Source organism: Colletotrichum paranaense (genome assembly GCF_030867605.1).
Source record: "Colletotrichum paranaense strain IMI 384185 chromosome Unknown Scaffold_7.1, whole genome shotgun sequence".
NCBI classification, from domain to species: Eukaryota; Fungi; Ascomycota; class Sordariomycetes; order Glomerellales; family Glomerellaceae; genus Colletotrichum; species Colletotrichum paranaense.
Genome location: NW_026848965.1, coordinates 1,362,472 through 1,387,146, shown reverse-complemented (window position 1 = coordinate 1,387,146; position 24,675 = coordinate 1,362,472). Strand labels below are relative to the sequence as shown.

Below are 24,675 nucleotides of genomic sequence, written 5' to 3'. Positions count from 1 at the left end.
TGTCAACATGTTCGCCTTGGCATTGCACAGAAACACTTGGTCAACGTTCAAACCAACAAATTGGCTTTCTCGTGCGCCGCATCTAGACCACCGGCAAAACCATCAGCAATTTTCAATGCCTCCAGACGCTCTTCCTCAACCTTTGCCCAAGTCCACCCTCCGAAGTCATTTGCCTCTGGCGTGGCGTCTGCAATGGATCCTTCTGGTTGGTCCTCCGAAGGAAGAACTCCTGCCGCCTGGAAGAACTTCTGCGGTGGCACAGTGAGACGACCGGCTTTGACAACGCATTTCGAGATTGCTGTCGCATAGACAAGAGGCGATGACTGGTCAGTCTTGCCTTCATCTACTTCCTTCCATGGTTGGTAGGTGGGCGACTTGCTCCCTTTCCGCTTCTCGACAAAATGGGTTACAATGTACAGCCACTTCTTATCCCAGGTGAGGACTCTGCTTTGCATGTTAAAGGCAGCACCAGGCTTGATTTCCTTCTTGAAGGTGCAGGAGGTGCCTGCGAGCAGAACTTGAACACCTCTCTTGTAATCCTTGTACAGACCGCCGTCAATTGCTTGAGCTCTCAGAGCGGCGAGAAGGTCCGTCCTAGCAACATCAAGATCAGAGAAGTAGGTGCTATTTGACTTGTGCAAATTGTAGTCGGTCTCCAGCAGAGCAACCCGAGAAGGTGTGACTACCGGCTGGAAGATAGCTCCAGGTTTGTGCTCGAAAAGCCCATTCTTGGGCCACCAGATGTGGCTGAACACACGAAACTGGCATTAACATTAGGACCGATTTCTCCATAGGGTAGTCAATCATGTCCACAGCTATGACTCACATGCCAAACAAAAGGGATCCTCTTCAGGTTCAGGTACAGTAGTGCAGCTGTGGCCACTCCCCATGCTGCCTGGGCTTTGGTTGAGGCGACCGATTGCATCATCTGCTCGAGGATCTGACGAAGGCACGGCTTAGCAGCCCCCAGCGCATCTGCCATTGTTCTCCATAGCGTGGAGTCTATCATGTTAAATTCTTCTGCAGAAGGTCGTGGGATAAAAAGTCAGGTAACATGAAGTCAAAGCCAAGACTTCGGGCTAAGCCAGATGGCCACGGAAGATATTCAAAGCCTCGACGTGGCCACACGAGTCAGTCAGTTAGCAGTGTCGTTGCAGCGAGTCATTTACCTTGAATTGATGGACTCGGATACTCTTGTCAAAAGCGGACGTTGCAAGGCGCTGCTTATCACGCGCATCCATAGTGATTGAATTCAGTCCCTTCTGAAGACTTGATGATTTCCACAAACTCTAAGTTTCACTGGGCTATTTGTAATGGTTACTGCAAGTTATTAGCACTTTGGATCGTATTCGATGAGGTTACAAATCTACATGAACATGTACCCAGAAAGTACATGTAAGCAGTTATACCATCGCGTGGATGATGCACTCTTCTGGAAGGATGAGCTCGTTGGTAGCGGTAAGCGCCTCGAATCTTGGACCATTCCGGAGCTACTCGCCCAGTATGAGCCCGCTCGGCGCCGAAACCTGGATCGGATCCGATCTAGAGTGGGGATAAATCGGCCGAGGTTACGGGAAACCCAGCCTGTTGAAATGCTTCATGTGGTACGAATCATTGAGAAAAGGCCTATTTTGACATTATGATTGGCCAAGACGCAGTCGGTATTGTTTCAACCTTAAATCGGGTTTTCTTCTTTTCTCAGTGGCACTGTGGTGTTCTGCATGAATGCGTAGTAACTCTCCGTTTTCGAAATCGAAAACACCGGGTTAGGATACAGGTGCCATGCCGGTGTTACGAACTTTGCAAGCCCCGTCTTTGGAAATTGCTATGTGGCATTTCCTTGTCGCGTAGATTCGCTTTCATGAAGATTTTGAGAATGTTTGCAGCTCCAATGTCAGGATCTTACTTGTTGTTCTCATTTGAGGAGCAACGTGTAAGACGAGTCTACGTTTCCTGTATGTCCAGTCAGCAGCCCTCACCTGCCGGTTGTGAGGCTGCATGTCCGGTGATGGTATGGCTGCGATCGGGGTTTGGTAGAGAATCGCGGGAGTGTGTAAGACAATGTTCTGGTGCATTCGTCCAATTTCAGTGCAGGTCGCGAGCACAGACTCCACGTGTACAAGTGATTGCTAGTTGAGCAGATCGATTTTTCGGAGGTCCATAGATGAACGAGCGTTCGTCCTGGTTTGTGTCTTGCAGAGCAAATAAACAATGCACTAATAATTCTAGGAGAGATAATGGTGCTGCAGATCCAACTGTGCGTACTCTGCATAACCCTCGGGAATTTCTTGGCATCTCAGACACCCCATCGGTGACCATGGTGCCAGACCTTTCAGCTAAGGTAGCTGAACACACACAGGGCCCCTACACACCAGGGTAGGTAGTCTGGACTCGGCCAGATGTCTAGCTCCGTGAACACAGGGACGGGAAACCAGGATGACAGTACGCTACGCGCGTCAGTGAACTCGAGCGTATTCGTTCCATCGGGCTTTGTCAAAGCACGAGGTAAAGGGATCATCGCCATCGGTAGTCCGTCTGCACCGCGCCCAGTTTGTCTCCACGTTACTTCCGGTCCGCTGAGCTGACGCTCCACGCGGCCAACGGACGCCCCTGACAAGTGCTGTCATTTAGCGTCACAACGCATCAGCCGAAGACCCAAGTGCCAATCATCAACCCAGGCTCATTTCGGTAGAAGTCGGTGTGGTTGCCAACGGAAGAGCCGCAGCGCTTCGATAGAGGCGATTTTCCCACCCTACATGACGTAGAGATGGCCAGGCACAGGCCCAGCAAGCTCACCCGTCTTGGCTTTGAGCCGACTTGCCGGTTTTTCGTGGGGAACTTAAGAGCCCCATCACATCCACATTGCCCATTCGGTCCAGCCAGTCGCCTAGTTCGAGACATTTGCTCTTGACGTCAACAAAACAGGGAATCTAGTGGGAAACGAGGTTTACCACTTTTTCCGGCTCCTCAATGATCTCACCTATGGCTGGACGCAGCTAGAAGCTACTCAAATTGGATCAAAACGTCAACACAGCGGAAGCTATATGAGCTCCGTACAGCTGCCCAGAATGTTTAGATGATTTTAAAGTTTTGCTCCACACTGATTTTCATCTCCAACCTGCGGACTTTATCTCATCACAATCGTTTGCGCGATACAATGGCTCGCCAACAGAGTCTGAGCTCGAAGCTCATCCAACTGCTGCCCTTCGTTGCCTACTCTTCGGCATCAGCATTGTACTCTACCTATAGCTTCAACCCGCTGACACATCTGGGAGGCATTGCCCCGTACTTCGAATCACAAGACCCTCAATCATCACCCGACGCGCCACAGGGATGCAAAGCAGAACGTGCAGCTTACCTGGTTCGACATGCAGCCATTTACGCAAACGACTTCGACTTCGAAGAGTACATCGAGCCCTTCCTCGAAAAGCTGGGCAACAAGACGAGCATCGAATGGAGCAAGATCCCTTACCTGAACTTCTTGTCGGGCTGGGAGGCACCAGTGTCTGAGGCTGAGGCCGAGATCTTGACACGGGTTGGGAGACTTGAAGCGACTCAACTCGGCGTCGACCTCGAGTTCAGATACCCCAACCTCAGACTCCCCAAAAGAGTATGGACCTCTTCCGCAGAGAGGACAGAAAAGTCTGCCCAGTCTCTCGTGCGCGGGCTCGAGACCGACGACAACACCATGAACGTCGTCAGCATCTACGAATCGGAGGAGTCAGGCGCAGACAGCTTAACGCCTTACAAGGCCTGCCCGGCTTACTCTTCCTCTGCGGGCAGCAAACAGTCTGCCGTCTACCAGGAAAAGTTCACGAAACCCATCATTGCCCGCTTCAATGACTTGGCCCCAGAGTTCAACTTCACGACGAACGACATCTTTGGCATGCAGCAACTTTGCGGATACGAGACCGTCATCCGCGGAAAGTCTCCTTTTTGCAACTTGGAGCTCTTTACCCCCGACGATTGGCTCGCCTGGGAGTACACGGAAGACATCCGCTACCACTACAACGTCGGTTATGGAGCCGAGGCGTCTGGATATGTCGGTCTCCCCTGGCTGAATGCCACCGCAAACCTGCTCATGGGTGACTCAAGCGATGAGGATATCTATGTTAGCTTCACTCACCGTGAACTGCCTCCTATGGTCATCGTTGCGATGGGTCTTTTCAACAACTCTGAGTTTGGTGGCAGCGAGGCTTCCATCAACGACACTATGCCGCTTGACCGCATCAATTACCGCCGTGCATGGAAGGCCTCCAGCATCCTGCCATTCCTTGGCAACATTGCCGTTGAGCGTCTGAACTGCACCGGCGCCTATGGGTACGATAATGGCGACTACTACCGTGTGCTGGTAAACAGCGCACCTCAACCCCTTCCTGATTGCGCCGATGGCCCCGGCACTTCCTGCTCCAGAAAGGGTTTCGAGACGTATCTGCAAGATAGAGTGGACCAGTTCTCTGGCTTCTCTGAGAAGTGTGGTGTCGAGTACAAGAACAGTACCGACGTCCTGTCGATTTATACAGATGCCGCGGTTGGCAATGGAACCACAGTGGGCAAGCGTTATGAGCCATTCCTTAATTAAACATAGCGTAGAATGACCTGTAATCATAGTATTAATTAATGTCTCATCCTTAATTTGATATCCAACCTGGTGGAACTCCGCGTTGTTAACTTCCTTCTTTGTCCCCGATTAGCCAGCAGGAAACCGCATCTGATGTTATCCCTGGCTTCTTGCACCAAACATCATGCGGGTCATCCACGAACGCAACCAAAGCCACAATCTCCGCGTCGTCGTAGCATAAGACAAGATGTAAAGCATAATTCGGTCGGTGACTCTAGAAGTGTCAATCGTCTTATAGTTTTTGAAATATTAGCAATTGCACTCTTGTCTATTCGTTGTTACAAGGCGCTTACCATTGGATTCTTGCCCCCGCTCCTCTTCACCCATTCAAAAGCTCGAGGTATGACAGCCCCCTCATACCTGTCGCAAGCCTCTATTATGTCGGCCTCTTTCAGCCCTTCCGTCGTCTTTGCCGTCTCTGCTAATCGGACTAGTAACGGCAAGGCATCGGCCGTATCTCGCATGGCTTGGTTACCACCCATTCCCCTGTTGATGTCAGTTCCGGAATTCTGCATGGCCTATCGAAGGGTTTACCTTGAGGGAAACATTGAGTGTATAGAATCTCCTATGAGCCATATGTGCGGGTTCCCAAGCCGTTTGTCATCAGCTGATGTAACTAATTTGCGCCAGTTCGTCGACGGACGGGAGGACACTCGTGGTGCCCCGTAGTACATCTCTTGACCCCGGAAGACTCCAATTATATATCGGCTGTAGAGAGAAACATGTAAGTAATACATTTCGAACTTGAAGCAGGCTTTGCGGAAACACCCTTACTGTTTTGGGGACCAGTCCCAAAAGAGATGGTCAACGGCATCCCACTTTTCTGCTTGCGACAAAGATTCGAAGCTGCGTGAGGTCGCCATGCGATCGACGAAGAATCCAACACCGAGCATACACGACGCTAGCTCTTCTTCATTTTCGGCATCTGCATTTTCAAAACGAGCTGTCATGTCACCGGGCATATAGACTAGAAAGATGATTATTGGCACAAATTCCAACCCAATTAGCTCAAATGATTCCACAGTGACCAAATACCTTGGAAATACAGGGTCTTTCCATCTTGTAAAGTAGCTATGGGTGAGCTCGGATCCGGTGACAGCCGGCGGCAAACTGACAATGGAAGGTCGCATCTAGTCAAAAAGGACCTAAAAGAGCTTATTTCCTCGATGTTGTTAAGTCCGCAGAGATTATTGATCTAGAATGAATAAGCAAATCCATAGAAGAGTGTGGGAACGGGTGAGTTACCTGCGAGTTATTGCCATCAGCAGCAAGCAAAATGTCGCAGACGTCAGAGGTGCCATCATCAAAGTTCACCGCAACTATATCTCGATGGAGTCCTGGACAAATTTCAAAGTCCTTGAATTTCTTTTGATAATGAATCTTGCTCATTGTGTCAAGTGGCTCGCGAAGAGCATTTTGGAGGATGACGCGGCTAATAGGCGAGGATTGTGTATAGTTCGGGTCGAGCCCGGGTTCGAAAATCTTACGAAAGTGTTTGTCGTACAAGATCGGTGCCTGCGATGACACTGACCTGCCGAAGTGCTTGGAGATTGAATCGATTTGGTCTTGGTCAAGACATGCTCGCATGCCTATAAATGTAGCCTCCCCTAAGCGGATCTGATATCCTTCTCTTTTGGAGTTCTTCTCTTGTCTTTCATACACCTCGAAGTCGACATTGTGTCGCGCTAGCCCGTTAGCCAGAAGGCTGCCAGCGAGACCCGCGCCAACAATGATCACTTTGAAAGGGGGTTGTGTAGCGGAATTGCTCATTACTAAGATGTTTTGATTCAGATGATCAATGGAAAGTTAGACGCCGGGAATATGAACACTTGCCGTGCCTGCATTTGACCAAAGAATCTATTATGCTTACTTTTCAATCGTGTCATGGCAAAAGACATCTAATGACTTGACTCTTAATACTGCGAGACTACAGAGAATCGGTACTCTATATTGCCGAGACTACCGCTTCGGCCAGGAATGTTCACCGAGTACCGACTCCGAATGCCTGATGTCCCAAGACTTGCAAGGATCTAGATCATCTGAAGTTCGACTTTGCAACCTTCCCCGCTGCTTCGAATTGGCAGGCCACATCATCAGACGAGTGTTTGGTGGCCATGATTGGCCACAGCGAAGTCAAAAGGTGAGACGGGGCGAGGATTGGTTGTCTAAGAGCGGCATCGAGGGCCGAGTTTCAAAATCAACGATGTGTCATTCGAAGATAATCGGCTACCTATGTGGTTGATAGCATTGTCGCAAGCCCCGTTAAGCTTCATACCCATATCCTCCTTTACCTTACTCCTTTGAAAGCAAAGCACTGATATTAGTAGCCTTTGTATATAGTATATTCCTTATAATATAACTTGATGATGCCCTTACTGTATAGCTCGTGGGTATTGAAGGTGAAAGCTGGATGAGATGCCGACAAGGAGTATCGCTCATGTGAGTAAAGGGGTACCTGGTGAAAGCCCGCACCCTTCTCGAATGTGAGACGCAAGAATCAGTCTGAATCCTATGCTTAAGAGAATAATATACGTCAATCATCAACTTTCATCGAGTTTCCACAGAACGGCGGGAGTGTAGAGACTTTGGCTCTGGAGGTTTTGTTTTTCCAGGACCGAACAGATGTGGCTTCAGCCCACGCAGCTCAGAAAAAGGGAAGCCTGAAAAGGTCATCTCCTGATACAGTATCTACATGTATGGAATCTTGTCCCCCCATGCATATTCAGGTTTACCTACCTACACTTGGTTTCACGCAGTCCTATTGGCGCACATTCAACCGGAGAGGATTCTTACTACCGGCATGCTCAAAGCCATAGCTTCGATATCATTGATCTAGACCTTCTCTTTGCATTGCAGTACGTAATGGAAGCGATCTGGTGTGGAAAACTTCGTAACGCTTGTACCAACGTTAAAATCCCGACAGTCTTGCGGGAGCTTTCGCTGATAACGGTACTACATGGGCCATCGGCGTCGGCCGCAGGCCGCTGCAACCCCCATGCCAACTCATTCTTTACTAAGGCGTCCGCGTCCATAGAGAAGCTCGGTTTGATAGTGGATGTTCTAACAATCACCTGCATACAGATTCCCGTTGTGCCGGAGTTTATTCCCTTCTTGGCGACGGCTGAAAGGTGAGGCAATGCAGCACGCAACTTCGACCCCTACACGGAACTCCCGCGCGACGCGATGGAGTCCGGCGTTGAATTGCGCCATAACCACTAACGCGTTGTTACGTACCATTTTACTACTTTGCAGTCAAAAAGGACGTGGTGTTGGTTCGAGGTGCCGACCGTCGGCTTACTGTCTCCTGTCTCTTGTCATGTACCCAACGACTGAGTACAGTACATTGCAGATTAGTTGATGATGGTCAAGTATCAGTGTCAAGTAATGATGCTTGTAGACAGATTTTTGACTTTAATACATTTCCAAGTTAAAATGGCACGGGGACACACTTCAATTTGAAGTTAATGCCGTTTTTGTACGAGCTTTGAAGCTTTGGGTGACCGCGCTCGAGTTTTGCTTTTTTTTCTTCGTCTTCTCATGTTTTCTTTCTTTATGTTGGCTGACCAGGAAGATTCGCCATGCTGGTGACAGTTGTTGTCATCGCCAGACCCTGTTTAACCCCTTGGTCCCCCACATCGGAGGCTGGTTGTGTCATCCACCCCTCGGATGTTGAAATCGGGAACGGCCCGTTAGCGAACGTTTACCAGATTACCACCGAGCTCGTCGGCATCGAGAGCGGATGAAGACCGCAAAGGGTTCAAACCTTTTCGGATGGCAAAATTCAAAATGCAAGGATAAAACTTTGCAGGAAGAATGGGAGGCCCCTGGTTTAAAAAGGTAGGTGGAAGCCAGCACGATTCCTTTGATGAGCTCACAGTGCAGCACCCTTGATCGAGACCTGCCCGTCTTACATCGCCGGCCCAACTACACCGGAAGATTACTTTCCTGAGGCGCTCTACTCAGCCCTACCCGTGTCCTCGCGTCTTGGTACTCGTTTCAATGGCTTGGCGACGTCCGTTTGGCGATCGCGCTAGCGCGCAAGGGACGGTTGTTGAAGGCCAGCGAGAGCAGATCGCAAATGGCAGCACGCAGTACATCGGCGAGAAAGGAGGAAACGATGCGCCTCCCACCTATCAGGATGCTTCTGGAGCGCCTGTCGAGAACAATTCGCCTCTAGGATACGATGTTGGCCCTGTCACGATCACGCTTCTAAACATCACGATGATGATTGGCGCCGGTATCTACTCTACTCGTAGGTTCGACCGACTCGATATTTTTGCCCAATTTTTGCTGAGTCTGTTAAGCGGCTTCTATCTTGAATGGCACTGGCTCTGTCGGTGTCAGCTTCGTCTATTGGACTCTTGGTTATTTGGTACGTTCCTGTGGTATTACCCATGACCACATGTAACATTTTACTTGGCCCAGGAATGGAGTAAATGCTGATCATCTCTACCCCTACATGTAGTTGTGCCTTGCTTCCGGAGCGGTCTATCTCGAATTCACAGCGTACTTCCCCAGTCGATCAGGATCTGAGGTTGTGTTCCTTGAGCAAGCATATCCCCGCCCAATGTGGCTGTTTCCAACTACCTTTGCGGTCCAGAGCGTCATTCTCTCTTTCGGAAGTGCCAATGCCACCGTCATGGCCAATTATCTTATTGCCATTTCAGGACACGAGGGAACCAACTGGCAAATCAAGGGCACCGCCTTGGCCTGCTACAGTCTGGCCACCCTGAGTGAGTTTCCACGTTACCAGACCCTTCGCATAAACCCGACATGGCGTGGTTCATCCACTAACAACCTGCAGCGCTAGTTTTCAACACAAAGTATGCATACTGGTTCTCCAATGGCGTTGGAATCGTGAAGATATGTACCTTGCTCTTTGTGATCGTCACTGGATTTGTGGTACTCGGTGGTGGCACCAGGGTTGAGAACCCAACGGCCAATTTCCAGGATGCTTGGTCAGGGAGCAAGACAGCCAGTGCCTATGGTATGACTACGGCTCTTTACCGCATCATCTTCTCCTATGGTGGCTACAACAACGCCTTTAACGTTGCCAATGAGGTCAAGGTATGAGCCATGACGCCAGGCGAAAAATGATCCCAGACTGATCCAGAGCTCGTTAGAATCCTGTGCGATCCCTCAAGATCTATGCGACAGCTGCACTGACGACTGTGTACATTTTGTACATGTTTGCCAATGTCGCATTCTTTGCCGCCGGTAGGTTGCCCAAGTCTTTAGGATTGAGGTTCTGGCATTATGTCTAACGAAAAGATGTTACAGTCCCAAGAGAACTCTTGGAGAAGTCCGGCCTCACTGTGGCCAGCTTGTTCTTCACTCAAGTCTTTGGCAACAGTGGTAATGTTCGGGGACTCAACTTTCTTATCGCACTAGCTTCATTTGGAAACATGATTGCAGTTATCATCGGACTGTCTCGACGCATCAGAGAGTGTGGCCGACAGGGCGTCTTGCCGTACACGAGATTCTGGGTTTCCACCAAGCCTTTCGGCACTCCACTTGGGCCCTATCTCGTCATCTGGTCTCTGACGGCTCTGATGATCCTGGCGGTTCCTGCCGGAGATGCCTTCACCTTTGGTGAGTTCCATCACTCAGTTGGCACTCGATTCAGGAGACTGATTTTGATTAGTGAATGACCTTGGAGTTTTCCCGACGGCTGCCTTCAACTTGGCCATGGCCGTGGGAATCTACGTTGTTCGCTGGCGCCGCAGAAAGGCTAATCTTCCGGAGCCTGAGTTCAAAGCTTGGCATGTGGTTATCATCTTCAACATCTGCATTCAGCTCTACCTTCTCATCATGCCGTGGTACCCTCCGGCAGGTGGACAGTATGCCGGCGATGTCAGCTTCTGGTACGCGACGTACGCCGTTACTGGTATCGGCATGTGAGTGGAATCCCTCCCCTAATATTTGTTTCTTGAGCGAACGCTGATCGCAGGACTCGCAGACTCCTCATTTGCGCTGCCTACTACTGGCTCTGGGCTTCCCTTCTTCCCAAGTGGAGAGGCTACAAGCTGAGGCAAGAGCTCGTTAGCTTCGATGACGGTGCTCAAAGCAATCAACTCCGGAAGATCCCCAACGCCGACGTTTCCGAATGGGACAGCACTCACGATGCGAGTGGTCGCCTCATTGAGCCATCTGCCGACGAGGTTCTCGTGCAGGAGAAGGGGGTGCGCGTCTCTTCCGAGGGAAGCAACTCCGATACTGGGAAACACGTCCCAAATGCAGTGAGAGAAACTCACAATGTCTGAAAATGATTAGAGGAGTGCGAAGGAGCCGATGGTCAGCGGATGTACACAAACCACATGCTTGTTGAGGTGATCAAGCTACACTTCTTGGCTTTCTCATTTGATGCTATCGTGAAGTTTGGCCGATGGAAGGACACATCGTTCTCAAAGACTCAGATAGCAGTCAGCAATTGACACGCATCTGTTTCACTTCTACTTCTACCGTCTATGATATAGGGGGACTCTTGTTTCCCTTTCGCATGTTTATCAAAACCTCATCATACCCCAGTGTCTTAGCGTCAGCTTGACAATAGGTCACAGGCAAATCGCAATTCCCTTAAGTTTTCCCTTGCTATCAGACAAGACAAGGTATCAACAAACCGCGTTGCGCTGCTATGTCATCATGATCCTGCGTGCCGCTAGGCCAATCACACAAGCGGCGATCGCTACTGCATGCGCCCGGCCTCGGCTTGTGTGGCTGAATGACATCATGCAGCTCTCTCCCTTTATCAGAAGCTCGAGACAACAATCAAGGTATCCATTGAGAGACTGGTTTGATTAAAGACATTACAGACATCATCTTGAAAATATCCCCCGAGGCTCATGCGCCAGAATCACAATCACCAGCAATCTTCGACCACCATCTCATCTCTTCACAATGTTGAGCAACGCATTCCGAAGACGGGCTCTGCCATCCGCGGTGGCGGCCTCATGTCCTATGCCTCTCGCCGCACGTACAACAGCTGCTTCCGGCGCCAGATTTCTCAGCGACAAGCCCGGCCTGGCATCCACGGACATCAGGGACATTGCAGATGCCAAGAAGACCAACCCACCGCAGCCGAAGATTTCCAACGCCAGCGTCAACGGAGAGAAGCTTACGGAGGAGCAACAGCGAGAGGTGGACGAGCACAACAAGGACTTTGAGAAGAAGCATGACTCAGCGCCAGCTGCTGAGGACGACAAGGTCGATAAGAAGTTTTGGTCGAATAAGTAAAGATGGCGGCAGATGAAGGAGCTGGGCCGAACTGTGTTGAACAACCATCTCTTTACCGGAAGCATGCTTTCTTCAATTACGTTGCAGCAGTTGCCTGTGCTATGGAATACCTTCAATGTTTACACGATGTCATATGTACTAGTAGTTTAGGTGACATACTGGCGGATGTGGGTCATCTGTTGATCGCACCGGGCAGAGCCACGAGGTGCACGTGAGTATATTCACCTTCCATCGCGCGTCTATACCTCGAATACAGTACGAAAGGTACTTGATTGTATTATTTCTCCTCAGCCTTCAACAAGTGACTGGGAAATAATGGCTGAGTGGTCAAAGGCGGGGGCCTATGTGACGATGCTTGGGCAACTCCTCCATTACACGCCATCGCTTAACCTTTTGTTCGATTACCCATCGGTGATCCCTTTTTTTCCTCTTTCAAACCGCTTTTATCATGCCTGCAAACTTTCATCAATCAGTAATGTCATTCCTCAGGTTCCGTTCTCATTGAGTGCCTCACTGCCAAGGTCCGGCATCACCCAGGTACGAAATGAAAGCCTCTCCGAGATCCTATCCTCGAGAATCGATGCTAATTACCACACGCATCTGCGCTTTACGATATGATGGTATTTCGAGTCAACCTGAAGTTGCACTCGGGGTAATTCGGCATATCATTGCTGCAGACTAAGTAACGTAAGGTACATGTAGATACCGGTAGTGAGTTGGCGGACAATCCCGCGTGCCAAGACTGTGAACGAGTCCCACAGACAGCCAAGCGTTTGATATTTAAGGGAACGAGTAGTCGACCAGCGGGTAGCTTGGGTTCAGTCATATTGGACTTAGTCGTCTGCTTTCCGCGATTCAATCAGTGTTGCGTAGTTTCTGTAGCATTGAAACTTTCTTCACAAATCACATGCGTAATGCAGCATCTGGAAAGGAGGGGAAAACAGCCTTGATCCCTTAAGTAATCGTCGATTTCTCTCTGCAATAGACTCCCTCGGAATGGAAATCATCGTCATCGACTGTCGTTGCACGTGTACGTGGTGCACCTCACTCGATCTGAGGTACAACTACGTGGTAAGCAAGTTGATGTTGGCTCGCAGGTTTCTTACATAGTCACATCTGTCATCTACAAAAGGCTGGCCCTAGAGGGAATTATGGAGCTCCTGGTATTACGTGATGAAACGAATGCCAATGGTCACTCTATTAAGCTTGAATGAAGTAAGGTTGCAGAATAAACAAATGGTCCGATGTTGATCAAACCGCATCACGCCGAGAAAGAATGCCGGCCTTGGCATATCGCCCGTCAAGTGCCAACTGAAGTTCTTCTTTGACAGTTCATCTTTGGAGGCTTATTTATAGCAACGGAGCTGATGAGGGTCCAAACAGCGCCAAGTGGCAGCCCGAACAGCTCACACCAATAAAGACAAATACCACAACTTCGAGGTTTTGAGCGCCGATCACACGAGTTCTCCTCGTCTTGAGAGTCTTGGCGGTCCCCGGCGAGAGCTACGTCCAATGAGCTTCACGTCTCAAAGAGCGTCGTGATTGCGTGGTTGCGACAGTAGTGCCGAGCCACTCTACAGTCCGTACTGACTTATCGCGTGGGATCGACTTGCAGTTTTACTAAAGATGCCTGACTATCTTCATAACGTGATGTAGCAGACTCCAAATTCATGGATACCTCATGAAGTTAGGGGCCTTGGCGGGTTTGCATCGAAGCAGGTGCCGAAGAGATTATTGCGTTGCGCTAGGATCGAAATGTACCGCGCACTTGCTGTCCATGCTTACCTGCTGAGTACTTCCAGGCTTCTCCGCCTCAGTCCCCTTCGACTGTGAGGTCTAAGTCACTTATTATGTGTAAGTTAAATTTCTCGCAAATTCGATCCAGCACCGCAAAGCAGTCTAGGGCTATAGTCATTCAGGGGCGTGATGCACAATGGGCCTGAGGTCAGGTAGCTAGCTGCACTGCTGCAGGGCGATAGCTGTGACAGTTGGAAGTTGGACCATCATTTTTGAACATCGCAGTAATCTTCGATTTTTATTGCCAAGAGGGCAGATCAGCAGCTTCAAGTTGGTTTTGTGTAGACTCGCTAACCCTCGTAGCTCAGTCTTGGCTGGGGGCTCATACCTTCTGGCAGAGCTTCACTTCGTGACTCGTGCAGCGCTATCGCCCAACGCCAAAAATCTGACCGACGGAGCTTATCCAAAAAACCATCCGGAGGAAGCTTGGCCGCTTGCCTCGGTCGCCAGAGAGGTATACCGAACGCTACCCTACCAAGAACGCTACCCTACCAAGGAATCTCGGAAACTCCTTGTTCAAGGAACGCAGAAGAAGTGCAAAAGAGGAAAAAGCTCGCGTGCCCTCCTGCCCAGTAGATTGCCACCGTGCTCTCAGAGAAGCAAGAGGGCACGCGACAGCGGACTGGTGTCGCGCTGCTAGCGTCAGATCACAGGCTTGGCGACATCACGACGAGGGTTGGGAACTTGAGCAGAGGCTCAACAGAGACACTGAGAAAAAGCCATTCTCGATCATCGAGAGCATATTGAGATGACAACGTGCTCCCATACACCACTCTGACTGGCTGGATTTCCCTGACGGATCTGTTTTTGGTACCTTGAAAGCCAAGAGGGCCAAGTCCTCCAGTGGCACCCGCTTCACCAATCTCAGCTCGCTGTGTGGATGAGCGCAGAGCTCGGCGCAGACTGGGCATCCGTCAAGAGCATCCACCGTAATGGGTCGAGGACTGGCGACACTGGCATACCGGGGCGAAATGCCATCTTGTAGCTTACTGAACAGTATTGAAACAGACAGGTACCGTTGAGAAGTTTTTCACCCTTCTCTCCCCCTCCTCTTGTCACCAAGACTCAAACTGAGGTGGCTATAGCCAAGAACTCCAGAAACATGAACCCTGAAGGGCTTGCCATCGAGGTTGTGGGGAAGGAGCCAGAGCTTCCAGTCGCCTTAAAAATAATGGCAAACTGTCAGTATAAAGATCGTGGCGCTCCGGGGCTCTCAGCAACCTTGAGAGAGAGGTCAATAAGCCTTCCCACTTTGAGCGTCTCTGCCTTCGAGCTTTCTCACCTTTGCCGGTGAAACCCTCTCCCTCTCCTTTGAACTCTTTCTTCCCCGGTCCCCCGGAAGACAAGAACACTTCCCAAATCAGCCTTCATCATGGCTGTCCCTGTCCTTACACAGTATGACTGGATCATCGCCGTAATCACCCTCGCCTTCTGCGGCAGCTCCATCGGTAACGGAGCAAACGATGTCGCCAACTCATATGCCACCTCCGTGGCAGCTAGGACCTTGACCATGCCCCAGGTTGGCTTCCTTTCCATGTGTACAGAGTTTTTCGGTGCCGTCGTCCTCGGCTCCAAGGTCACTGGCACAATCAAGAACAACATCATCGAGCTCGACCGGTTCCGCACGACACCTTCCACGCTTATCCTTGCCATGGGCTGCGCCGAATTCGCGAGTGCTTTCTGGCTACTTGCTGCTACAAAAGTTGGATACCCGGTCTCCACGACACAGACTATCGTCGGCGCGCTCGTTGGTGTCGGTATCGCTGCCCAAGCACAGGTTTCCTGGGCCTGGAGTGACGGCAGTGTTTCCCAAATCGCCGCATCCTGGGGCATTGCTCCTTGTATCTCGGCTGCGTTTGCCGCCATCTTGTTTGGCAGTCTCAAGTTCACCGTCCTGGAACGCGAGAACTCTTTCGAGAAGGCTATGAAGGCAATTCCTTTCTACCTGGCGTTCACGGCTGCTATTCTCGCTCTCTTCATCACGGTCGAGGCCCCCGGTGCTCCGTCGCTTGAGGAACTTGGTGCCGGTACAGTATGCGGTATCATCCTCGGTGTCTTCTTCGGCATCCTCCTCCTCTCCTACATTTTTTTCGTGCCTTACGTCCACCGAAGGCTGGTCAAGGAGGATACTCGCATTCGTCTCCGTCACATCTTCCTCGGCCCTCTGTTGTACATGGAGAACCCGCCAATCTACCTGCCTGCGAAAGGAAACGAAGTCGTCATCGACTACTACGCAAGCGCCCACGATGATTCAAATGTCACCAACGAAGGCGATATCGAGAAGCAAGCTGTCAAGACCGAGGGTGGCAACGATAGAGGCGAGAAGCTGATCGGAAACGACAGCAATTCTGATACACCTTCCCCCGTCCCTATGTCCCTTGAGGATGTTGAACGTGGCAAGAAAACTCAAGAGAACCCAGCAGTGGTGCAACGATACAAGCGTATGCCCGAGCCCGAAGAGCGCTTCCTTGCCCCGACCGCCCACCTCCCTATTCACAACCCTAGACGCATCTGGAGCTTCATCAAGTACTTCTTCCTACAGGGAGTTACCCGTGACTGCGTCACGCATGCCTCGTCCCAGCTCGCTGCCATCCACGGCAAGGCCAAGAAGTACGACAACCGCGTCGAACACCTGTGGACCTACGCTCAAGTCGCCAGTGCGATGATGATGTCCATCGCTCACGGTTCCAACGACGTTGCAAATGCTGTCGGCCCTTGGGTTGCCGCCTACCAAGTTTACATGACGGGTGAAGTTAGCGAGAAAGGAGACACTCCGATCTGGATCTTGGTCGTCGCCGGCTTCTTGCTCGGTGCCGGTTTCTGGTTCATGGGTCACCACATTATCAAGGCTATGGGAAACAAGCTCACTCAGCTTTCACCCACAAGAGGTAAGCCAGCTTCCTGTCGAAGATGATTTCTTGTCACTAACACCGCTCTCAGGATTCGCCATGGAACTTGGCGCTGCGATTACCGTGCTTTTGGCCAGCCGTCTCGGTCTCCCCGTCAGTACCACACAGTGCTTGACTGGGGCTGTTATCGGTGTGGCTCTGATGAACTTTGACGTTGGTGCTGTGAACTGGCGTCAAGTCGCTTTCATCTTCTCGGGCTGGATCGTCACATTGCCCTGCGCGGGTCTCATCGGTGGTTTGCTGATGGCGATGTCGCTCAACACCCCTCAGTTTGGCCAGGGGTAAGAGTGCTCGACAAAAGGTTGCACGAAGATGGAGCATTGTAAAGGCGTTGGTGGTTGAAATTGGGATACTCATGAATTGAAGGTCACGTCAGAGGCGTTTGATGGAGAATCATGGCCTGGATAGCAAATCAATTATGACAAGAGTTTACATCTTGGACGTCGCTCTCTCTCTCACTCGCGAATCAACAGCCTCATGGGCAATCTCAGTGTCTGTTAATGTTGCAAACAAGTATGATTAAGTACTTAACTTCACCATTGCGTCTCAGTTACCCACACGCCAACCATGATGGAGGTTCGTGGTACCCGGCAGCATACTTACTTCTTGTGTACATCTTGATTCGACCCTCTTTGGTAACGAATCATGGGCTTTGAGGCTTTGCGGTATTGTCAATTTCGTTCATTTAGATGAAGGTACGGTAGTAAGGGGTATACGGTTGTTCTCCATACTCCATTCTTCTTCATCTATAAGCCTACTGGTGTAAGTATTTGATGATGGAGAATGGCCGGACTTCCGGTCTGAACAATGAAACATACTTGTCTTATTGACGTGAAGTGCGCAGGGTATCTCTAAGCTATGGCGACCACCATACATCACGCTGAAAGGTTGGGTTTCGCGAAAGATGATTTACCTACTTACTTCACAGTTGCAATGGCAGGTTTCGTCATGCCGAACGCTAGCTCTGGATAAAGTACTGGTGCATTTTATACATTGGTTGCCTGAAAATTGTCGAGAAACTGATTTGAACATCTTGAAGCTGACAGCTCAAAAACCGAGGGATTGCTGGACAGAAAGTTCGTTTTTCGAAATGAGAAAGAGCCGATGGAGTGGCCAACGGAGCCTAGTTGAGTTGCTTCACCGAAGATGATGAAATGACTTTCTAGGATTCCATTGTTAGAGCCTTTTTGGTTTCAAAAAGAACTTAGTAGCAGTGGATTGTAGAGCTCATGACGGGCGGGTAATGTCACGTCGGATAATCAACCACAAACAAAGGTAATACTGAATTAGGGCTAGGTACGACGGTTTGGTAGCTTCGGAACTTCCTAAACGTTAGTTCAAACTAAGCGCGATTCCCTTCTTGCGTGCAACATTGCCCAGAAGAGTCTCCGTCGCGTACGCTGGTTGGCCAAAGTGAATGTTGTATCGCCAGGCATTGCCTGTTCATTTTTCCATTGGCTGCAAAGTCTGGGGTCGAAACATTCCCAACACCACTCGCTTTCTGGCGGCTTTGGCTAGTCGGATGACCAAAAAGCCGTGCGATAATTAGCTACGAAGTCAAGCAACTGCCCTGGATCGGCACATCGACACTGTTCGGATGCACTGTGATGCGGATGGTCGGAAGCAGACAGCGCACAAAGATTGCGGTAATTGCACCAAGTGGTGGGCGGGCCGCGCACTTCTTACAGATAGGATCTCGGATGTCAGCCGAGACCCGGCCCGCTGGGACTAGGTGATAAACAGTACATTCATTATTGGTCGACTTACATGGAACATCCATTGAGGGTATCCAGTTCGGGGATCTTCAATAGGTTATCGAGGGATACTGTTGACGGCGGTTATTGCACCTAATCCCGTAGCCGCAGCCCAGACGAGATGGTCTCAGAAAGCTGATGGTTGTTATCGACGACACCGCGGAAAGCCGCACGCACGGGACGGGATGGGGTAGAGATGGGACAGGAGGGTGTGGTGATGCTTCATTTGACAGGTACCGCCCCGACAATGATGACGGTCCATGAGTATACATATCGCGGCAATCTCATCGTTGTCTGTCTCTTTGTTTCATCATTCACACTCCATCGGACTGAGCACTCTTGTACTTCTTCATTCTGAACAACTTTGCGATACCCTCTTTGACAAGCTCAGTCATCATCAAACATACAAAATGGGATCTATTCCAGCTGGTTGGAGGCAACTTGATGTCGGTGTCGTCGGCGGAGGCATCGGCGGCATGAGCGTCGCCATCGCGCTACGCCGGGCCGGACACAAGGTTACCATCTACGAGCGCAACGATTTCGCCGGTGAGGTCGGCGCCTCCGTCTCATGCGCCGCCAACGGCACCCGCTGGCTGCACGAGTGGGGTGTGGATGTCGAGAAAGGCGACCCCGTCGTTCTGAAGAGCCTCATCAACAGAGACTGGAAGACGGGCGAACCCGTCAGCGTGTACAGCCTCGACGACTACGAGAAGCGCTGGGGTTACGTCTACAACATGTTCCACCGTCAGTACATGCACGCCATGCTCAAGGACACGGCGATGCAGGAGGAGGGCGAGGGAATTCCGGCCAAGCTATTGGTCAACCAGAAGGTGAGACACTCCCTTCCACCCTCAACATTCTGCCAGTAGCTAATCAATTTCCCCATGATAGTGCAAGAACATCGACCTGGCCAGCGGAAAGGTGGAGTTCGACACCGGCCTGACCGCCACACACGACCTCATCGTCGGCGCGGACGGCATCGGCAGCGTGGTGCGTGGCCTAATCGGCGTCAAGCCGGAGAAGCGTCCGGCCGACTCGAGCTGTCTGCACGCCAACGTTCTCACCGAGGACGCCGTCAAGGCCGGCCTCGTCGACTACTCGCAAGACGCCGCGCTCGAGTACTGGGGCGGCCAGGAGGGCAAGTGGGACAAGATCGTCCTCTCGCCCTGCAATGGCGGAAAGCTGCTGTCATACTACTGCTTCTTCCCTAGAGAGAAGGGCGACTACGTGAACCAGGCTTGGGGTGTCGAGGACCGCCCCGTCGAGGAGTTGCTGGCGCCGTACCCTGAGCTTGACAAGCAGGTCCTTGCGCATCTCGCTATCGGCAAGGATATCCAGCCCTGGCGCCTGTGGATGCAGTAAGTTATCCAATCATTTACTCTCGGTTTGTGATTCTGACTTGGATGCAGTGACCCTTACCCTTACGTCAATAAGGACATGGTCTGTCTGTTGGGTGATGCGGGACATCCTGTAAGTCGACAAACTACCTATCCATTCGATGCGAAGCCAATTCTAACCGAAGCCTTTCAGATGATGCCTCACCAAAGTCAGGGTGCATGCATGGCCATCGAAGATGCCGCTGCTCTTGGAATTCTCTTCCACCCCAAGTACTTCAACGGAGATGTCAAGGATACCTTGGAAGTTTACAACACCGTTCGTCTGCCCCGCGCCACGCGCGTGCAGTCTGCAGCTGCCAAGGCCGCATACAACATCAACGAGCGTATTGGTAAGCCCGATAAACCAAAGTAACCTTTTTGAAGAAACACACGAAGCTCATTCTCAATCAGGTTTCTCAAACAACACCAGCACCAGCACATACAAGGTTGCGGATGAGAGAGCTAAGCTCACCATTGAGGAGATGAACGGGTAAGTTTCACAGCTTCCAACGACATCTTCCTCATCGTGACTAATGACATGACAGATACGACATGTACAAGGACATCGAGGAGGTCATTGCTCAACGGTCGGGGGCTCCCTTTACCCAGAAGTTTATCAAGGGACTGCCCATAGGACTGGAGCTTTCTCCTGGCGTCATCGTTGGGCAGTAAGTGGCATGGGGTTTGCAAAAGCTTGAAGCTGCTTCTTTTTATTAAACCTTTGGGCATCAATTGGAGTTTCGGGTCAGGAGAGGATTGCGATATGTTCATAACAAATTATTCCCAATATTCAAATTGTATAAAGCATGATGGACCGTGCTTTTGTTATGAAGCATTTGTGCCTAAAGTGAACTAAAAAACTGCAGGGTCATGAGAAGCCGAGAAACCGTCTGACGATTCAACGCGCATCCTGCATCTCCCGCCGAATCTAGATGCACACTCCGATCTGTCCAATCATTCTTTCAACCAGTGACTGCAGGAGGCTGGGTTTAGTCTTCTTCCCGGCCCTCTCTTGCAGAGCCTCCGTGCTTTAGCTTGCAACGAGAGATATCAGAAACTGTTTTCTCCCCAATGACTACCTACCGAGTCAAAAGTGCACAACTCTCGTGCATGCACAACTCATAGGCCATCACATCTCATGGCTACATGCGTTCTCATCCACCAATATGTCAGCAGTCCTCGAGTCGCCTTTCTCGCCTCAAAACTTCGACAGCCTCACCCGATGTTGGTGAATGTCCTCCTTCTTCCCAGATTTTCAACACCATCCTCATAAGCAAAGAGCGGTAGAAACGGCCGCCGTCAATGTTTCATGCAGCCAAGGGTGCTTCATGCAAAGGGCGGTGGAGGCGATCGCCAAATGTGACTGCTTCCCCCCTGCTGATGGATGAGATATCCAAGGATGTCCAAGGATATCCAACGCGAACTGCGCTAAAATGTCACTGGGGTGGATCTCGAAAAGAATTCTGCAGGTGTCCCGAGCTCCCGGGGGGAGAAGAATGCCATATCCAGCAAGGGTTCGTGAGAAAATCTTCCAATCTTTCCCAGGAGCCCTGGACGCGGTCGTCCGGCGAGGCGACCACGCGATGCCAGCGGTGAAGAAAGAGGGCGGCACGCATAGAGGGCGGTGATTGTTTATGCGACTCGCGAGCTTTTTCTTCGGTGCCCAATGTTTTTTTTCGACCTTCCATTTCGTTTAATCTTGGTTCAGGTTTAGTTGGCCAGCCACTTCGGTGGGCCGCACCACCCCTCGGCGACTCCAGAATGTTATCCATCGAGAGGTTCACGGACGGTGGACGGCCATTATTGATTGCTTTGATTTGCCATACCGACTCTCTTGGTGGATACCATACGAATACTGAGCTTGAGAACTGCGAACATGGTTATCTCGGGCTGATGAACCGACGAGCACATATATATGAGCATCAAGTCCAGTGTTCACATTTGCCTTTCTTCTTTCTTGTTTCCTCATCTCTGTATGGTCACAACTCACGACATCTGAGACCTTTGCATAACTGCTTCTCCGTCTAGCAGTTGCTTTTCATTTGGCGTGACGAATTTCGCTTTTGGTTTTCCTGTCTTCTTTTTTGTTTCCTGTTTTCCGAAATTACGGCCGTTGATACCCCCTCACAATGTCTCCCGCACTTTTTGAGTCTCACCGGAGAACCCCCTCTGGTCAAGACCCCGAACGTCGCAAGTCTGGAAGTGGTTTTCTATTCCTCAACAACCGCTTCAAGAGGTACGTTTTGTTTTGTTTACTTCAAAGTTGTTTTCTCTCTTCTTTCAGTTGTCCTGGCCACGATATCCAGCTTCACCGCTCTTCTTTCTCTCTATCCTCTGCCGACCCCCCTGCAAGCATCGCTAGCCTCGACCCCTGCCTTTATGCTGGACCCTGAAAGGGGTCCCGCTTCGACCGGACCGGCTGCAACAGCGGGCGCCGCGGCTTTGAATATCTCCACCAAAGATGCATGCCCCTCCAGTTGTTCAACGGTCCATCGACTCAAGCTCGACGAGTTCGTCGTCTTGCATGTTTGACGTGTCTGTCGCGGCTCCAAACAACAACGTCGACACCCAACCAAACCCAACTCGCCTCCAATCAGCTTCCCTCTCTTACACGGGTGTTCGTAGTCCGCCAACACCACCCGAGGGTGACGCGCCTGATGACTCCTTTGCCCAGCATCGTCACTGGCAGGATCAAAATGCAATGACGGAAGACCCTCAAGGAGGGCGCCGCTCTGCCAGCACAGTCGTGAGGCATCCTAAAAGAGTGTTGCCGCCGCGGCCGCCGTCTGTGCCTTTACGAATATCCTCCCTTCGGTAGCGTTCCTTGGTCTTTTTCTGCTATGCCCTCGCTTCCCATGCCACTCCAGTATTGTATCAGCTCCTTCTCGAGGAATCTGTACCGGCACAAGTTATTGACTTATATCAACTTTGGATGAGACTTTATACTAACAAGGGAATAGAGCCCCTACCACAAAGACTACCAACGAAAATGCCACCTCCAGCCCCCCCACTCCGACTTTCGGCCCCGTCAAGGATGGATACTTCATGAAGCGTTCCGACTCCTCTCAGAGTATCCCTTCTCTGGTCCAATCAAACAATGGTGATGAGGTTAAGAGACCCATGACCGCTATGCCCGGCCGGGAAAAGTCCTTCCTCGGCACCAAGGAGCCCGCCGTCCCCGCCGTTCCCTCTATCCCTGACGAGAAGCTCAAGCCCACGACCGTCCCCGAAGAGAAGGAGGAGAACACCCCCTCAGCCCCCGCCCCCGCCGAAGCCGAGTCCGCGAAGCCCAAGGCCGTTTCCGTAACCGAGACTGCTAAGACCGCCGAGGACGACGCTGATGACTCCTCTTCTGAGGATGAAGAGGAAGACGAGGAGAAGAATGAGGCCGAGGCAGAGGAGCCGCAGGGTGCCCAGCTCGCAACTCGCGTCGCCATCCTCCCTCCTCGCCCGGCTACCCCCGAAGCCGACAAGAGAATCTCCTACCACGAGGACTCCGACCTCCACATCAAGGTCCGCGACTCAAATGGCTCCCTCATCGTATACTCCGTCCGCTCCGCCGCTCTCGCATCTGCCTCCCGCGTCTGGAAGGAGCTGCTCGCCAATAACACCTCCAGCGTTATCGAGCTCCAGTCTCCCGCCGACACAGCCAGTGGTCTTGATGTGCTTTTCTCCATTGCTCACTTCAAGTTCCACGAGCTCCCCACCATGCCCAACGTCGGCGACCTGTACGACCTGGCCCTCGCTTCCGACAAGTACGCCGCCACGCACCTGCTCGTCCCCTTCATGAACGACTGGGTCATCGCCCTGAACCGCCACGTTCTCATGGCCGGCGCCCGCAACGATGAGGACAAGACTCTCGTCCTCAGCTGGGTCTTTGGCGAGGCCCGCTGGTTCAGTCGCGTGCTGGCCAAGGCAGCTTACAAGTCCCGCGTCGGACCTGACGGAGCCCTCCAGGACTCCAAGGGCCGCCCTTGGAAGAACCAGCCCATCTCGGACGAGGTCATTCGCATGCTTACCGCCACCCGCGCCGAGGCCATTGACAAAATCATCAAGGCTGTCAGCAACCCTGTCCACCGCCTCCTGAACCCCTCCTGCTACCCCGGCGAGGAGATTCGCTACTGCCACGCTGGCACCGAGGATGGCACCGCGGAAGACTGCGAGCAGCTCCTCCTCGGATCCGCCATCATGGGCTTGACCAAGTCGAAGCTGTGGCCCCCTCCCGAGCCCGCCAAGATCAAGGTCAGCGCCGTCGATCTCGCAAGGGCCTACGGCGAAGTCCGTATCCGTCGCTACCAGACTCCCGGTCTGCGCTTCAGAGACAGCTCGGCTGAGGGCGCGCCCGTCGACGACCCTCACGCCAAGTGTGGCTTCGGTCACCGTGAGGTGATTGAGAAGATCCTCAACACGCCTGCCAAGATGGCGTCCAGCGTTGTCGGCCAGTTGATTACCAGAGCCAAGAAGTCTGGTGCGTTCGGCGAGGAGCTTTTCGCCGACTTGAAGGAGTACGTGCAGGATGGCGGCGCTGCTGTTGAGGGTGAGGATCTGAAGAGCGATCCCCTTCACTACAAGCAGGTTCGCGTTAGAGCCAACGGTGTTGCCGAGAACAAGACCCCGGCTGATGGTAAGCCCGTATCCACGTCTTTGAATGTAGGATGACATTTGCTAATATCTCACAGATGATGACGATGAGGACGACGACGATTCCAGCTCCGAGAGTGACGAGGAGTAGAAGTCTCCATACATGAAGCCTGCCGGTGGGAATTTGTGATAAAAGTTTTACGTATTATGGTTTTGTCTTTCTATGATGTGTCCAAGCATGATCCATTACGAACAATACCCTTAGAATGTGTCTAGATCTAATTTTATATATCTCCTTTGTTGAATCAATTTGAGCACCAAACAATGATCACACTCAGACTTATTCCAGTGCACGGCTGGCCACCTCAGTATGTCCCTAAATGGGTTTGTATCATCATTTACGT

General features: G+C 51.4%; 8 protein-coding genes across 8 annotated transcripts; 6 read left to right on the top strand and 2 right to left on the bottom strand.

Moving 5' to 3' along the window:
* Positions 1–47: 47 nt before the first annotated feature.
* Positions 48–982, bottom strand: CPAR01_09282 (capsule polysaccharide biosynthesis protein; the record flags this gene model as incomplete). Its single annotated transcript, XM_060493547.1, has 2 exons — positions 48–761; positions 827–982. 2 exons carry the CDS (start codon positions 980–982, stop codon positions 48–50), a joined length of 870 nt encoding a protein of 289 aa, XP_060347677.1.
* A 2,175-nt stretch (positions 983–3,157) lies between these two features.
* On the top strand, positions 3,158–4,582 carry CPAR01_09281 (histidine acid phosphatase; the record flags this gene model as incomplete). The annotated part of the gene is made up of 1 exon (XM_060493546.1): positions 3,158–4,582. One exon carries the CDS (start codon positions 3,158–3,160, stop codon positions 4,580–4,582), a length of 1,425 nt encoding a protein of 474 aa, XP_060347676.1.
* Positions 4,583–5,391: 809 nt separating this feature from the next.
* Positions 5,392–6,391, bottom strand: CPAR01_09280 (uncharacterized protein; the record flags this gene model as incomplete). The annotated part of the gene is made up of 3 exons (XM_060493545.1): positions 5,392–5,588; positions 5,657–5,816; positions 5,867–6,391. 3 exons carry the CDS (start codon positions 6,389–6,391, stop codon positions 5,392–5,394), a joined length of 882 nt encoding a protein of 293 aa, XP_060347675.1.
* Positions 6,392–8,199: 1,808 nt separating this feature from the next.
* On the top strand, positions 8,200–10,884 carry CPAR01_09279 (high-affinity methionine permease; the record flags this gene model as incomplete). The annotated part of the gene is made up of 9 exons (XM_060493544.1): positions 8,200–8,343; positions 8,585–8,873; positions 8,926–8,993; positions 9,087–9,354; positions 9,426–9,688; positions 9,745–9,838; positions 9,902–10,213; positions 10,266–10,518; positions 10,572–10,884. 9 exons carry the CDS (start codon positions 8,200–8,202, stop codon positions 10,882–10,884), a joined length of 2,004 nt encoding a protein of 667 aa, XP_060347674.1.
* A 634-nt stretch (positions 10,885–11,518) lies between these two features.
* On the top strand, positions 11,519–11,854 carry CPAR01_09278 (uncharacterized protein; the record flags this gene model as incomplete). The annotated part of the gene is made up of 1 exon (XM_060493543.1): positions 11,519–11,854. The coding sequence occupies one exon, from the start codon at positions 11,519–11,521 to the stop codon at positions 11,852–11,854; it is 336 nt and encodes a 111-aa protein (XP_060347673.1).
* A 3,169-nt stretch (positions 11,855–15,023) lies between these two features.
* CPAR01_09277 (phosphate transporter) lies at positions 15,024–16,845 on the top strand (the record flags this gene model as incomplete). Its single annotated transcript, XM_060493542.1, has 2 exons — positions 15,024–16,539; positions 16,592–16,845. 2 exons carry the CDS (start codon positions 15,024–15,026, stop codon positions 16,843–16,845), a joined length of 1,770 nt encoding a protein of 589 aa, XP_060347672.1.
* Positions 16,846–18,724: 1,879 nt separating this feature from the next.
* Positions 18,725–20,362, top strand: CPAR01_09276 (salicylate hydroxylase; the record flags this gene model as incomplete). Its single annotated transcript, XM_060493541.1, has 6 exons — positions 18,725–19,144; positions 19,206–19,672; positions 19,724–19,784; positions 19,845–20,040; positions 20,102–20,180; positions 20,236–20,362. The coding sequence occupies 6 exons, from the start codon at positions 18,725–18,727 to the stop codon at positions 20,360–20,362; spliced, it is 1,350 nt and encodes a 449-aa protein (XP_060347671.1).
* A 1,457-nt stretch (positions 20,363–21,819) lies between these two features.
* Positions 21,820–24,422, top strand: CPAR01_09275 (uncharacterized protein; the record flags this gene model as incomplete). Its single annotated transcript, XM_060493540.1, has 3 exons — positions 21,820–21,926; positions 22,651–24,314; positions 24,370–24,422. 3 exons carry the CDS (start codon positions 21,820–21,822, stop codon positions 24,420–24,422), a joined length of 1,824 nt encoding a protein of 607 aa, XP_060347670.1.
* Between the last annotated feature and the right edge of the window lie 253 nt (positions 24,423–24,675).